This window comes from Squalius cephalus (genome assembly GCF_949319135.1).
Source record: "Squalius cephalus genome assembly, chromosome: 21".
NCBI classification, from domain to species: domain Eukaryota; kingdom Metazoa; phylum Chordata; class Actinopteri; order Cypriniformes; family Leuciscidae; genus Squalius; species Squalius cephalus.
In genome coordinates, this window is record NC_137142.1 from 22,616,617 (window position 1) to 22,631,023 (window position 14,407).

A 14,407-nucleotide genomic window follows, 5' to 3' on the forward strand; every position below is an offset into this window, starting at 1 on the left:
GGTCACGTCCAGCAAACCAGAACACATCTCAAGCGCGAATTACAGAACACGCCCGTAGCATTTCTCAACCTCTCAGATCTCTGTGGTATCTAAAACAAAGCATCATAAACCCAAGTGTGATTGTGATACAGAGTGCTGTACTCAATAAGTTTTTTGTTTTTTTTTGCAGACCTGGTCAAACCAGTAGTTTTATATATATAACTTCATGTATCGCTCCTTTTATACTTTCAACCTCAGACTGTGACCTTTGTGTTAGCAGCAGCATAGCGATCTACGTCTGGGTTGTTCGCTGCCTATCTGTCATTCCCTGATGTAATTTTAAGCTTTGTTTGCGGCTATATCTGAGCGACATGTCATCAGTAATGAAAGTGGTGTCTAGGACAGGCTTCGCTTACTCCCAGCTCTTTAGCAGTAATTGCATCTGTTGGTGGTAAGTATAGGATTAGTGGCTTTAGATAAATTTCCACCGAAAGGACCTGTCTTCTGTAGCTTGTTTGTCACTCTCTCTCAGCTTCTCTCTTTCTCTGTCCCGTTCATCTCTCTGTCTGTCTCTCTCTTTTGGTTTGTTGTCGGTTGCGCGTCACGCTCCAGTTGGCCTGCTGCATTCTCATGGGAGTACCTTTAACACCTCAGCAGTGCTGGCTTTCTTCTGTCTAATCTTCCCCTTCCCCTGCCCAGATTACTGTATCAATAATACTCTGCCCGCCCCCTCAGACAGCACTGCCCCTGGTACAGTCACAGGCCATACAGTCCTGACTCATGCAGGAATACGTGGGACGTTTGAGGCCACATAATTAAATTGCACTGTGATTGGTCTCATCAGTAACCAACAGTTGCGACTTTGTTTTTCTTTCTGTCTGGGACGCCACTGGTTCACCAGTGTTTGTCACCAGCTCAAAAAAACAACGTGAGAAAAATAACATCTTATGACCGTGTGGTCAAGTTGGTTCTCTTTTTTTGTGTTGTTGCTGCTATTTTTTTTCTTTTTCTTTTTCTTTTTCTTTTTTTTTCCGTCCTTTAGCTAGCTGATGATTTCATAGCTCAGCCCATCTTTCAGGCTGTGCATTTTGTTGAACTGTCTCCTTTAGACCCCTTCCACTTGCAGCTGGCATGGCTAACCCCCTGGCCCAGTTCACAAAGAGAAATACTCTCTTCATTTTCTGCTTTGAGCTTCATCACAACATGGATAACCGCACAGGATGGAGATGAAAGTAAATAACCAGTGAGGTTAGCCCTCGCAAGCTTCCCGGCCCGGTCTGTCAGGGCCACATTTCTAACCCAGACCAGATGTCAGTGTGAACTCACCCTGACACTCCTCACCTCCAATGTACCACCTTTATTCTTCTCTGTCCATCTTCTTTCATGATCTATTTTTTATGACTGCAGAGTGTAAGGGCTCTTTTTTATAAAAGTTTAAATATATCAAGTGTACACCGTACTTTCCCATTTTAAAGTGTAGATGCAACAAGTTAGCAATTCTTTGGTTTGGTCATGATAGCGTCAACACCGTGGCTCTGTGGTGCCTTCAAAACATTTCAGCTCATTTGTTTCAGTTGCCTGACATGATAACTTCTGGCTAATCCAGTGGAGTGAAGCATTGCATGCCCACTTTTTCAGCGGCCTTAGTTCTGAATGTATTCCGAAAGTATTTTTCCTATAGGGATTTTTAAAAAGTCTTCGTTAAAGTGTTATAAACCATGAACCAAACCAACCAGCTCTGACATATTTGAAAATCGGACAAAAAATACAAAGGTACAAGACTGTGTACTTAACGGCTTTAATGAGGGCAAAGAACTACAATCCCATGAATGAATCAATGTCGTTTTTCACCAGGATTTCTGCTGTTAAACACAATTGTTTAAAAAACAAGTTGAGAAAATGTGTGCTGATCACAAAAAAAGCATACACCATCAATTAACGACCTCGTAGCACAAAGTAGGTCTGTATTTAAAGGTTTATAAGTTGTCATTAAAAATCAATTCCTCTATGGAGAAAATGAATAGGATTTTTAATTGCGTAATCTGACTGTTGCACTTTATACTGTGAGTTTGAGAGCAGGACTGCCTGTCTGACTGACCAAAGCAAATGGGGAAATATTTGGGAAATCTGTTTGGAAATGGAAATCTGTTCCCAAATAATAATGTAAAATGTCTATTTGTACAAGTATAATTGGAAGTCAATGGATTCTTGTGTGATCGCAGCTTTAAAGGAGAACTCCGGTCAATTTTAACATTGAGCTCATTTTTGTGTACATTTGGAGTGCTGTCAATACAGAGAACAACGACAAAAATCGGTGTTGCCTACACCGAGTTATTCTATTTTTAAAATTTGCACCCTGTTGACTTCAATAGGGCAAGTAGTAAGCCTGCTTTTTAGCCTCTTAACATCCTTTAAGTGTCATTACAAGTGCACAGAAAATGTGAGTGATTCCTTCCGAGTGAACACGGGTGGATCTGACTGCAGTAGACGTTAGAGATATTAATAAAAACGAAGTTAATTCAGCCAGCGCTCATACCTTTGTTTACATTCTGTTTTCGGTGGAAGGCCATAGTAATCAATTGTCGAGTTCACGCGCATAGGTTTAGTTACCAATGATCACGCGCGTGAACTCGACAATCTTAACTTCGTTTTTATTAATATCTCTAACATCTACTGCAGTCAGACTCACTCGTGTTCACTCGGAAGGAATCACTCACATTTTCTGTGCACTTGTAATGACACTTAAAGGATGTTAAGAGGCTAAAAAGCAGGCTTACTACTTGCCCTATTGAAGTCAACAGGGTGCAAATTTTAAAAATAGAATAACTCGGTGTAGGCAACACCGATTTTTGTCGTTGTTCTCTGTATTGACAGCACTCCAAATGTACAAAAAAATGAGCTCAATGTTAAAATTGACCGGAGTTCTCCTTTAACATTTTTAATCTCCTTACAGATTGACTCCTGTCATTTCACATTAGTCTCTCTCCTCTTTTTAATTATGGCACACAAAGACATAGTTCTGGTTCTGGTTAGTCTGTTGTGCTAATTGAGTGACTTTTTAAAGTGTAGATTTATTATAACTCCAGTATTTCCATAGTCTTGCCTAGTGAAAAGGGTCTATTACAGTTTTCCAGTGGGGTTGCATTAACTAATTCCTGGAGCTAATCTTGAAATAATGCTGCTTAATCACTCTTAATAAAAGAGTGGCTCACCTTGGCTGCTGGATGGCTGCATTATCAGATCATTGAGCTGTAATTGGTGTCATGAAACCTAGTGGTGGGTTATCTCCATGGGGATTGGAGTTTTTCCCCAACTTTATGGCGCAAAGATTAACCTTGGAGCGTTTGACCTCTGTGCAGTGAACACAAACATGGGTGTAGCTGCAGCTCTGTGTCCCGGAAAAGGGAAAATCTGGAACCAAATACAAACAGCTAAATGCCAGGTTGGAGAGTTTTGAGTGATGTCAGATGGTCTATTATAGATTAATGTACATGTCTTGGGTCTATTATGCAGTGGCTGTGACAGACAGACAGATTGCAGGTGGTCTCGGCCCCTTACATCCATGAAGCACTGGTTCTTTCCACCCCCTCTTCCCCTCTAAAGGCCGAGGTTGTCACAACTGGTCCCTAGAGTTGTTCAGTCGAGCAAAGGGCAAAGCCCAGCACACATAATTGGAATCTTTTAACCCTCACAAAGCCCTTTTATTATCTAAAAAAAAAGCTGTTTTATTCATCGATACAAGTTTGAAGATATGTCTTGCTTGAACGTGCACAAATTGCCTGTTCACACCAAAGATGATAATTATAAAGTTTTAATATTCATGGTAATTCTATGAGAGTAGGAAAGTCACTTTCAGAATGATTGATTCCAGCTTATGATTGATGAAGCCAATCATAATGCATCTGACTTTAAAAAGATTGAGCATTCAAAGTGGTAAGCGACATGAACTTAAACTTGAACAATGTTATCATGGGTTGGTGAGGATGCTAGTTGTCGTTCTTGGTGTGGATGAGCCTCAATGCTGGGTATCGCCAACTACCTCACAATATGATACACATACTATGGATACATTGTTTGTGACACGTAAAAATATTTATTTTTGGTTTTGGAAGAAGAACTGAAGGTGAAATGATGAATTTCCTGTTCTATATAGCCTAACACAGAGCCTTGAAATGTGCCCTAAATGAAATAATATCATTGCTACTCTAAGCTCCCATTAATTAAGGCTGTATGTGTGCTTTGTTTTGCAGGAGGCCGCCGTGTTTGCGCGAGAACAAGGCTTTGAGGTGAGTGGATGGAGGATCACACACTAAACAGATCCTAAAGGATTATTTTTCAGCTGATAATGAAGTTCTTTTTCGGACAGTGATTGATGTGCTATTATACTCTCTTGGCCCCCTTGCAGTGGTCGCCATAGCAACCTGGCAGTCGTCATGGTTTCTTTGTTCAGCCAGCACTCCGGCTCACACACTCTCTCTCTTTCTCACACACACACAAACACATTTTCTCCCCTACTCTCACACATTCTCTTCTCCTCTTTCTCTCTCTCGTCCCCCTCCTTTTCTGTTATGACGCATTCCTCCCAGGTCTGCACCCAACATCGCCTACAGATGTTATTTATTGAATTTTGAGAATGCTCTTGGGAGGAGAGAAAGAAATCCTTAGGGGCTGCTTTCAATTCTGTCGGTGTACTGGGCAGGGCTAGCAGGTGCCTTTGTCGAGGAACCCACCTTGTTAGCTTCATTAGACCGTGTGAGGATCCGGCACGGCATTACGCTCAATTATACCGCGCTGCATCCGCTCATAAATACTGGATCACCTTCCCCTTTAGTCTCAGAATGTGGAAACACTGATTGGCCTTGTTTGTACATAACACGTCAAAACAATACGAGTTATCTCTCTGAATAGCAGGGAAATGCAAATGTAATAGTAGTGTTGCTCGTCTCATATTCAAAAGTCTACATGAGGGGGGCGGGGGTGGGTGGGGGGGGTAAATGTGAATTCATAAGCAAAGTAAATGTGAGTTTAGGAACAGCATGCTTAAATAATTGAAGTGGCTTATCTTTTTTCAAATGCAGTGCTATCCGCCTGAATGTGTTTCGTCTCAGTATGAATAATTGTCTTCCAGGATCACTCAAGGTGCGATCGACGTGACTGGAATGCAAAGCAGATTCTGGCAGCAGAGTAAGTTAGTGAGTGAGTGAGTGAGAGAGAGAGAGAGAGAGAGAGACACGAGAGGGAGGGAGGGAGAGATAGATAGTGTGCATGGGCGAGAGAGAGAGGAGGAGCAGTTCGTGAGCCAGGGAGATAGAGGGGGGGGGGGCGAGAGCTTGCATCGCACAGAGTAAATATATAAATGGCAAGCACTGTCACACACTGTGAGTACCTCTTCACTGATTTCACACACGTCATGTTGATTTAGGGCTCAGAGAAAAGGGAATCTTTGACATACGAGTCTTTACCCTGATTTTGCTTCAGAAATAAACATCTCAACAGAGTATGGCAATTGAAATGTTAGCATTTAGTGACAGGATGGAGAGAAATCGAGAAGTTTCAGTCCCCAAACGTGCAGAGAAGCATGTCATCGTTTGTTTTTTGATGGTGGCGTTTTTTTCAATATTATTCATACACGCCTCCGCACATCAGCTGACTTCCACATCTGCTTGTCTGCTGACTGGTTTTTGTGGTTCGCAACATCAGAGACAAACTCCCCCTTTGTTTATCAGCAAAAATCTTCGTACCCCACCCAAAGCAGCATTTCGATGTGTTGAAGAAAATCATCACTTCCGGAGAAATTGGTGCAAAATAGAAATGAAAGTTGTAGCCACTGTGGCCCTTTTATTTTATCAATCACTTACTTTAAAACGCTACAAATGCAGACAAAACGCTTCATGTTTGCTGGCGATCAGCTGCAACATATTTTTTAAGCAAATTATTTTGTTCCATGACATCTGTAAAATGCGATTTAATTTTTTATTTAATATGTATTTATAAAATTTTAAGTATAATATTTTATGTTTTACAATTAATACATTAATTAATTTTGAAAGGACACAATTTCAGTAAATGTTTTCAATGTGGTTTGCACACATGTAATCCTTCCTAATTGTTTTATATAATATAACAGGGGTGGCAACCTTATGGGACATGGAGCGATAATCACGGAAGCGCACACCTTCAGTTACACAAATGGTTTGTTGGATATGCATGCTAGCACAGGTTAAAATCTTACACTTTAATAGCATTTTATAGCTCTTAACTTAAAACAGGCTGTGACTATGAGGATTGATTACCTCAAAATGTACGTCTGTATGCAAGTTTGAGGGACTATATTTAAATTAAATACATGCATCTCTTTAGCTATTGTCACGTGTCAGAAATTATCCCTCAATGTGCCAACATTGCCATAGGTTACCGACCCCTGCAATTTTACAAATCCATCCATCTCAAGCAAGTCTATACATTTTTAAGGCGCAACATTTTTTTATTTTTTTTTATTAAGATTCTTATATTTATATTTCCACCCAGATTTTTAATGCAATATCCCAAAATTTGCATAAAGTACGTGGATGGAAACCCAGTTATTGATATGCATTATTGTGGTTGTAGGCACTCTGAATCTTGTAGCTTTCCTAGGAAGCAATACAAACTTCCAATAAGCTCCATGATTATCTGAATAACTCCGGAGCAGACGCTGCTAGACATGCTGTACCTTAGCAAAGATAATATTTTTCTCACGTCTTAAACAATGTGGCAACATTCAGAAGTGTGAAAGAAGAGTGTTTTTACAATACAGCTCTACATCTTGTGAAAATATACAGGCTTTATTAAAGTGAAAATCAAACACGTCTGCTTAGCATCAATCCATTTCCCTTGCTTCAAAGAAATGCCTTGTTAATAAATCAATTTACATCTCAAGAAGGTAGATAAGAGTGTGTTATTTTCTCTGTATTGAGCCGGCATTAGATCTGGCTCACAGTGTGATCCGATCCTCATCTGTTTTACTTAAATACCCTTAGATGTTGAGTCTGCCGCAGGGTAATTGATGTTCTATTGGCTGCTGTTCCTCCTGCAGATTACAATGAAGGAGCTGTTTTATTAGCTTTAATATGGACACAGAATTGGACACCCTAATAAAGCAGGGTTTTTTTTTCGCCTGCTTTCATCATTATTAAAGAAGAACATCTCTTATGATAATCACTGACAGCTACATTATGGCTTTCATGAACTGATAGCTTCCATTGAATAGAGAGATATTATGGTTAAGCTTAATTAAGCTTGTGCTTATTATGTTTTTTTACGCTTAAAACCTTCATTACACACCCCTCTGATCAAATTCAGTTATTGAGTAGCAAATAGTCAATGGCATGAATATGCTAATGTGTGTCTGAGACCTAAGCAAGGAACTGTGTTGTCTTTTTACACTGAAGGGATAGTTCACTCAAAAACTGTCACCATTTAATCACTCTTGTGTCATTCCAAACCTGATTGATTTTCGTTCTGTTGTAGAATGTGAAAAATTTCTGTTTTGACTGTTTTCATCCATACAATGAAAGTTAATAGTGAAATAATAATAGTTAATAATGAAAGTCCAAAAATATTATTGACCCCAAAAAACAGGCATTTTTTAAAATTAGACAGAAGAAAGTCATCGGAATATTGCAAAAACAGTGACATTAGTTCAGGAAATCCGAATCGTCACTTCTGGGAATGTTGGCGCAAAAGAGAAATAAAAATTGTAGCCACTGCGACACTGTGGCTAATTTTAGTTAATGAATTACTTCAAAACTTTTCAAAATGCATACAAACTGCTAGTGTCATGTTTGTTAGCGATTAGCTGCAACTTTTTTGAGCAAATTATTCAATCATATGACTTTCTGTGAGGTTGAAGTCATATAACTTTTTTGATAGACCTTTGGTATTTTTTGGTAATTTTGTTTAATTGTACTTCATGAACATATCTTCTTACCAAAAATTGTAACTCTATATATAATATTTAATATATATGTTGAGCAGCAATTTTGAAATAATATGAAGGTGCGTAAATTATGGCAGAAGTTTCATTTTTGAGTGATCTATTCAGACAATAAAGAATAAAGAAACATAGTGTTGACAAAGCCGACCAACACTCCTCGACTTTTCTCACTTTTTACATTCAGTCTCAGTTACAAATTGCCTTAAACAAGCCCTGGAATCCACCATCACAGTATTAACCTCTTCATTAGCACCTCTGTAGACTCCCACAACGCCTCTCCCTTCTCTCCTCCTTGGGAACGATCAACCTTTTAGTGGTGATTAGAGGCTGTGTTTGGGGAAGTGATTAAAAGCCCCCTATGAAATTTAGCTGGAGAAAGTTAGCACCAGTGGGGGAAATGGCAACATGGGAGCGCACATCCCACGTCAGCTGCTCCTAACAGTCTCTGCAGCCCTCTGCCCCCCAACCGCAGCACCTGTCTGCAGGAGAGATGCGCACAGAAAGCCTCTTTATTCCCACAAGGGCTCTTGCCTTTCTCTGTCTGGACTGAAGGATCCAGTTGTGATGTGTCTTGATGGGTTAATTATGAGAATAGCTCTGACAGTTGATATTCAGATCAAAGCGAACAGGCGTTCGGTCCCTCTCGGTCCCTCAGGCATATATGTATTCACACCAGCAGATAGCTATGCAGAGATAAGTGCCTGAGAGTGAGATGGGAAGGCTAATTTATACCCCACACCTCCCAATTCCTCTCACTTTCTCTCTCCGAACTCTTCCTTATCCAACTCGCCCCTCCTCTCCCCCCCAAATCATGCTCCTAAAAATTAAACGACTTTTTAGAAGTGAATGATTAATCTAATGAAGCTGCAGAGGTGTTCTACTTCTGCTAATGAAGCCTTGCATTCTAATAAGTCACAGGCATACACTGTAATCATAATTGAAATGCCAAGCAGGGTTAAAGACAAACTGTGATCGCAGATGTTGCAGAGCCGAGATGTATATGTAGAAAGAAAACGAGTAGGCAACGGCTGCTGGGGGCTTTTATTCAGAGCTCAGGGTCCACAGATTCCAGCTAAACATCTGTTTTTCAATGAGCAATCGCTGTATCCTGAATACATATAACAGACTCGGCTTTTACAAGCGCCTTGCAAGTTTCTATGCGTGCAGACTCCCCTATGTCTGAAATGAAACACCTCCTCGCTCTTCAAGGAGTAAAAAAGCTGGTTTGACACAGAGTTTGCATTTCTGATTTGCATTGTTCAAGGCCAAAGAAAGAGTAAATTATAAATGAGTAATAGTATTCGAGCAAGTCAGACATTTAATCTGCGCAGTTTAATGGAGCTCCATATGAATATATGACTCCATAGGTGCCTGTACATTCCCACCCCCCCTCTGGGTCTCCCAGCGATTAAGTGTTCATGAGCAAGTGTAGCTTCACTCTCTCATGGCTATCATGTGTTTGATAGTTATAATGACGGGATAATGGCAGGCTTGTAGGCAGCCAGTTCTCGTCACAGGATACCTATAGACCCGCAGCCCCTGACAGATTTACAGTGCGCAGTCAGCTGATACTGTAAAACAGTAAGGTTTTTATAGAGCCCTGGGCTCTGCTTAAAAAAAAAAAGCCACCAAATTCATACTCTCCTGCTTTCTGGGTCTAGCCTCAGGCCTGTACTGTCTGTGGTGAAATTTTGCATAGAAGTAGTAATTATCTAGTTAGTTTTGCATTCTGTTGCCAGTTCCGATCGGAACAATTTGTTAACCTTCCTATCCTGTATCCATATTTATGAAGTGGCTTCATAATTGTTGGGGGGGGGACTATTGTTTTCAATTAAAATGCTGGTCATTAAACCTGATGCGTGACAGTAATTTTAGACTTTTTACTGTTCTGTTTTTGAAAAACGGAATTGCTATGGCAATTTTGCTTGCTATACAAATGCATGTGAAAACAACTGTCTGGCAATGTAAACTCACACTGAAGTCAATATCTTGAACAGCGAGTGCTGCTGTAAGCTGATTGAATCCATTCGGCGCTCTGCTGATTGGCCAGACTGCAGGAAAGCGGACCCTTTTAGTCAAGTGTGGAATGAAGCAGAGGTGATGAGGCAGCTGGGCCTGCCTGAGACACCACACTACACCGCCATTAACAAAACTGTCAAGGGCTGGTGGTTGCCGTGGCCAAGCAGCCTCTGTAGCCCAGTTTTGGCAGGGGGACGAGTGGACATGTGACAGACTCAAAGCTTTGGCAGGGGTTGCACTGCCTCAGACCCTCTTACTGGGGCTTTGTGTGACTCAGGGTGGGGGTATGGTATCAAACCACCAGCACTCAACCCAGTAGACAAACCCACCCCCCAGCACCGGCACCACCCATTCCACACACTTCCCCCCACCCCAGTGCCTTCTGTCCAGTGCCAGCTGGGAGGTGTGAGGACTAGGAAATGCAGATGATCTCACTCAATTCCCTAAACGTCAAGCACTTGCATACATGCCTATGAGAACTTCTCTCAGCTCTAGCACTATCTTTAGGTCTGTATGCCATTATCGATTAGTTTTATATATAATTTAAAGTGTATATATAATATTTAAAAAATAGTATCCTTAATATTATATTATATTATATTATATCAACAAGACTTCAGATGCAAAAGCCCCTAAGTGCCATCTGAAATTTCCTTCTAGAATGATCATTTTTATCAAGCTTGTATGTTTGTGTTCACTTTAATGGCAATGAAAATGACCTATTAATTGTCATTAAAGTGAAATTACTGAACTTAAATATACAAGCTTGATAAAAATACTCATTTTAGAAGAAAATTTCAGATGGCACTTAGAGGCTTTTGCATCTGAAGTCTTCATAAGTTGTATATTGCAAGATTTGCCTACATACAATGGCCTGTGTATTTGGGAAGTATGTCTTTGCATATTTTAACAAGATATCAAACCAAGTGGCATTTATTTTAATAAAACATAGCACAATTTCTAAGAAAACCATATAATGTTTAAAGATATGTAATAGTTTTTATAAAATAGCACATTTTTCTATTGTTTTAAATTAAGATGACAAAGTATTTGGCCACATTTTGGTTGTCAAATGTTAGTCGAACATGTTCGTAGATAGCTAACTGGTTATACCCATGTGAACTGTCACCCATGAAAAATTGAGAATTATAGCATCATTTATTTGCAGATGCCACTTGGATTAAAATTTTGTCATTTAATGCAACAAAAATCATGGTTTTTAAAAGTGTCCACTGTAGGTGTGGACTACGTTCTGATCTGCATGCTTTACAGAACCCACTCCCACCTGGTCAAAGCTGGCACCCCAGTCAGGATCTTGTGCTTTGACTTCTCCAGTGCCCTCAACATGCCTCTCCGGCTTGGTAACAAGCTCAGCCCAATACCGGTGAACGCCTCCACAATCTCCTAAATCATAGACTATTTTACCAGCAGGCAGAAGTTTGTGAGGCTCCAGGGAAAGAGCGTGGAGGTGGTGTAGTCCTACAGGTTGCTTGGAGTCCACTTAAATAGCAGACTGTACTGGACAAACAAGTAAGCTGTGCAATACAAGAAAGGTCAAAACAGGAGGCGCAGATTTTTCAACATGTACAACAGGTTGCTATAGTTATATTTTCCAGTCTAATGCAAAATATGTTCTGTTACTGGACTCATTAGTGATTAGTGTCAATTTCAGCATAATTCTGTACATCTTCATAAATATGCTTGGAGTATTGTAATAGTAGTAGTGGCTTATTCCACTACAGTATTTTAAAAGAGTCTGTACCTATTTTGAAATGGTTCCATTAAAAAAATTTAAATACCCAGACCGAATGATGTCCGGTTGTGTTAACAGTTTTCGCTGATGTATTCTTTCATCAAATGCAGATGAATACTGTAAAAAAAAAACTACTCTGACAGTGTTTCCTGCACTACTGTTTAGCAACACCGCTAAAGAATCTACAGCACGAAACATACAAGTGTGACCAGTGTAGTTTGTTTCCCGAACGAATGACTCTTATGAGTCAGTTCTTAGAGAAACCGAAACATACAGCGCAGCCAGAGTAGTCCGATTCCCAAATGAATGACTCTCAGTAGCTCTCAATCCCTCTAGAAGACTTTATTTTCAGAACACCACTTTTGTATTTCTTCTGTTTTTGTTTGCAACCAGATTTACATTTCAACTTGTTTGTTAGAGCATTGGCTCTCTCCTATTATTTCAAACAACTGCTAGAATTACTTTTTTCTTAAAGAAAATTAAGTTTTCAATGTATTAGAATACACGTGATTGCAAATTCGAAAATTTCCTCAATGTAATATCCCTGTGCATAGGGAACAGTGGTACTGACCACGTATTTTACAAGATTAGATATTTGTCAGTAGACATGTTTCCATCCACTTTTTGCGCTGTTTTATCAACAAAGTGAACATGCGTTAAAAAAAATTCCGAAATTTGCTGTTTCCATCCAATTGGCCTTTTTACAGATTAGATGGTGTACGTAATGACGTTATCCCTAAAAAATGTTATCCTAAATATTTGTAAAATGCAGAGAGTAATAAGACAATTGGAATTCACCAATTTACTATATAATGCGGACTAATTAGTATAGTATTACTATTGGCTAATTCTGTCATGTGACACCACATTTATTGGTGTTAAAGCCCTTTTTCTCGACATAGTGTTTCCAAACTTGTTTTTTGTGACATTTGAAGTATCAACATAGAATTTATAAGCTAAACTTAAATGGAAAAAAATTGTCTTGACATTTGCAAAAAAATTATCGAAAATTGGCATTTCCATCAGCTATATCGGTAAACATTTTGATGCGCTAAACCCTTTTTCGCAAAAAAATATTTGGATTAAAACCTGGCTAATGATGCTCAGGATCTGTTGCACACCAAATCCTCCGCCATCGTCCTGTCAGTCATCTCTGTTTACTCGTCACGTGATAAGTGAAATCTGACTCCTGCTGCATTGCGCTGTATGGAGCAGAGCAGACGCTTTCAGTTTATAATTGTAGCATCCGTTGTCCAACTGAACTAGTCTAAATGGGTTTTTATTTCTATAAAAAAAGCAAAACGACAGTGGGAGTGGTGCCGCGGTGGGCAAGAAATGTAATTGGTGTACAGAACACCGTGTAACACCGACTACTGCAGCAAGCCTACAGTGCATTACAAATGCAACCGTTCCAAAGCCAGAAGATTGAATACATCAGTGGATTGCTTTAAAGCCACTGAGTGATACATGCGTCATTTTGGTATATTGTTAGCATTTAAATATTTCATTGGAATTAAAATGTGAGTCATGAGTGATGTGATTACACATGACATTTAGCATTTCAACACAACAGTCATTCTGAGTGAGAAGCAGTTGGCAATTGCAGTCACTAAACATGCTCAGTAGGTAAAATGATGACTCAGGAGCATGTTTTACAAGGTACAGCATTAAAGTAAATCTAATCTGATCTGGAATAACTTAATATATTAACAGCGATTTTTACAGTTTAACTTTCGGTAATTAGAGTGTAATGTAATTCTACATTTGGGAGCAATTTAGCGAGAACATACACTGCGTACCTTTTTGTAATAATTGTGTACCAATACATACTGTATAGGCTTTTTTTTTTAATTACAGGGTACATATCTCTGCATTTATACAGTGATCTTTTTCACAAAAGTGCACTTAAAACTAAAACTATTGCAACTTTTGCTTAAATATTGGGGAAAGATACTATTGTTTCATGTAGTGGTGCTTGTTACCCTCTTGTTCCATGTAGTTACAGGGTAAGTACAATAAAAATACATTTATACACAATCTTACATCACTGACTCTGAAACCTTTATTTGAAAACCAAGTTAATTCAAAACAGATTTATAACACTTCTTTTTCGTTTAAAACTGCTTTTTTTTAATCAATTAATTAATTTAATCAAATCTCTTGACAGAAAGTAGGACATTTTGCCCCCCCTTTTTTCTGTTGCTTGGCTTCTTCCTTTTGTTCCTCTTCTTCTTTTTCTTTCTTTCCACTGATGAGTCTGAAGAAATCATGTCTCTTGCTATTCTGTATTATGTAGTAGAAGAAAATGCAGTACACCCAGAAATAAGTCCTCACCATTTACTCATCTTTTACCCTCATGCCATCTGAGATGTAAATGACTTTCCTTCTTCAGATTAACACAAATGAAGGTTTTTAGAAAAATAAATAATCTCTGGGAATACATATAATGCAAGCTTATGTGTTCCTAAAAGTTGGAGCACATACTGCAATAACTAGTAATCCATACAACCCCAATGAATGAATCAATGTCTTCTGAAGTGAAACGATAAGTGTTTGTAAGAAAAATGACAATATTTTAAACTTTTTAAACTGTAGACTATCGCTTCAGATCAACTGTAATAATTTTTTTTTAAATAAAAGTTTCCGAGTCAGTGATATTAGATTGTGTATGTTTTTTTATT

The 14,407-nt window shown here is 39.0% G+C and overlaps 1 protein-coding gene across 2 annotated transcripts in view; it reads left to right on the forward strand.

The window, feature by feature from the left end:
- adka (adenosine kinase a) overlaps positions 1-14,407 on the forward strand; it is a 152,806-nt gene that overhangs the window by 122,499 nt on the left and 15,900 nt on the right. For both annotated transcript variants that reach the window (XM_079855205.1, XM_079855204.1), the window contains exon 8: positions 4,230-4,265. In XM_079855205.1, coding sequence (XP_079711331.1) covers positions 4,230-4,265 — 36 coding nt within the window. The remainder of the gene's footprint in view (positions 1-4,229; positions 4,266-14,407) is intronic.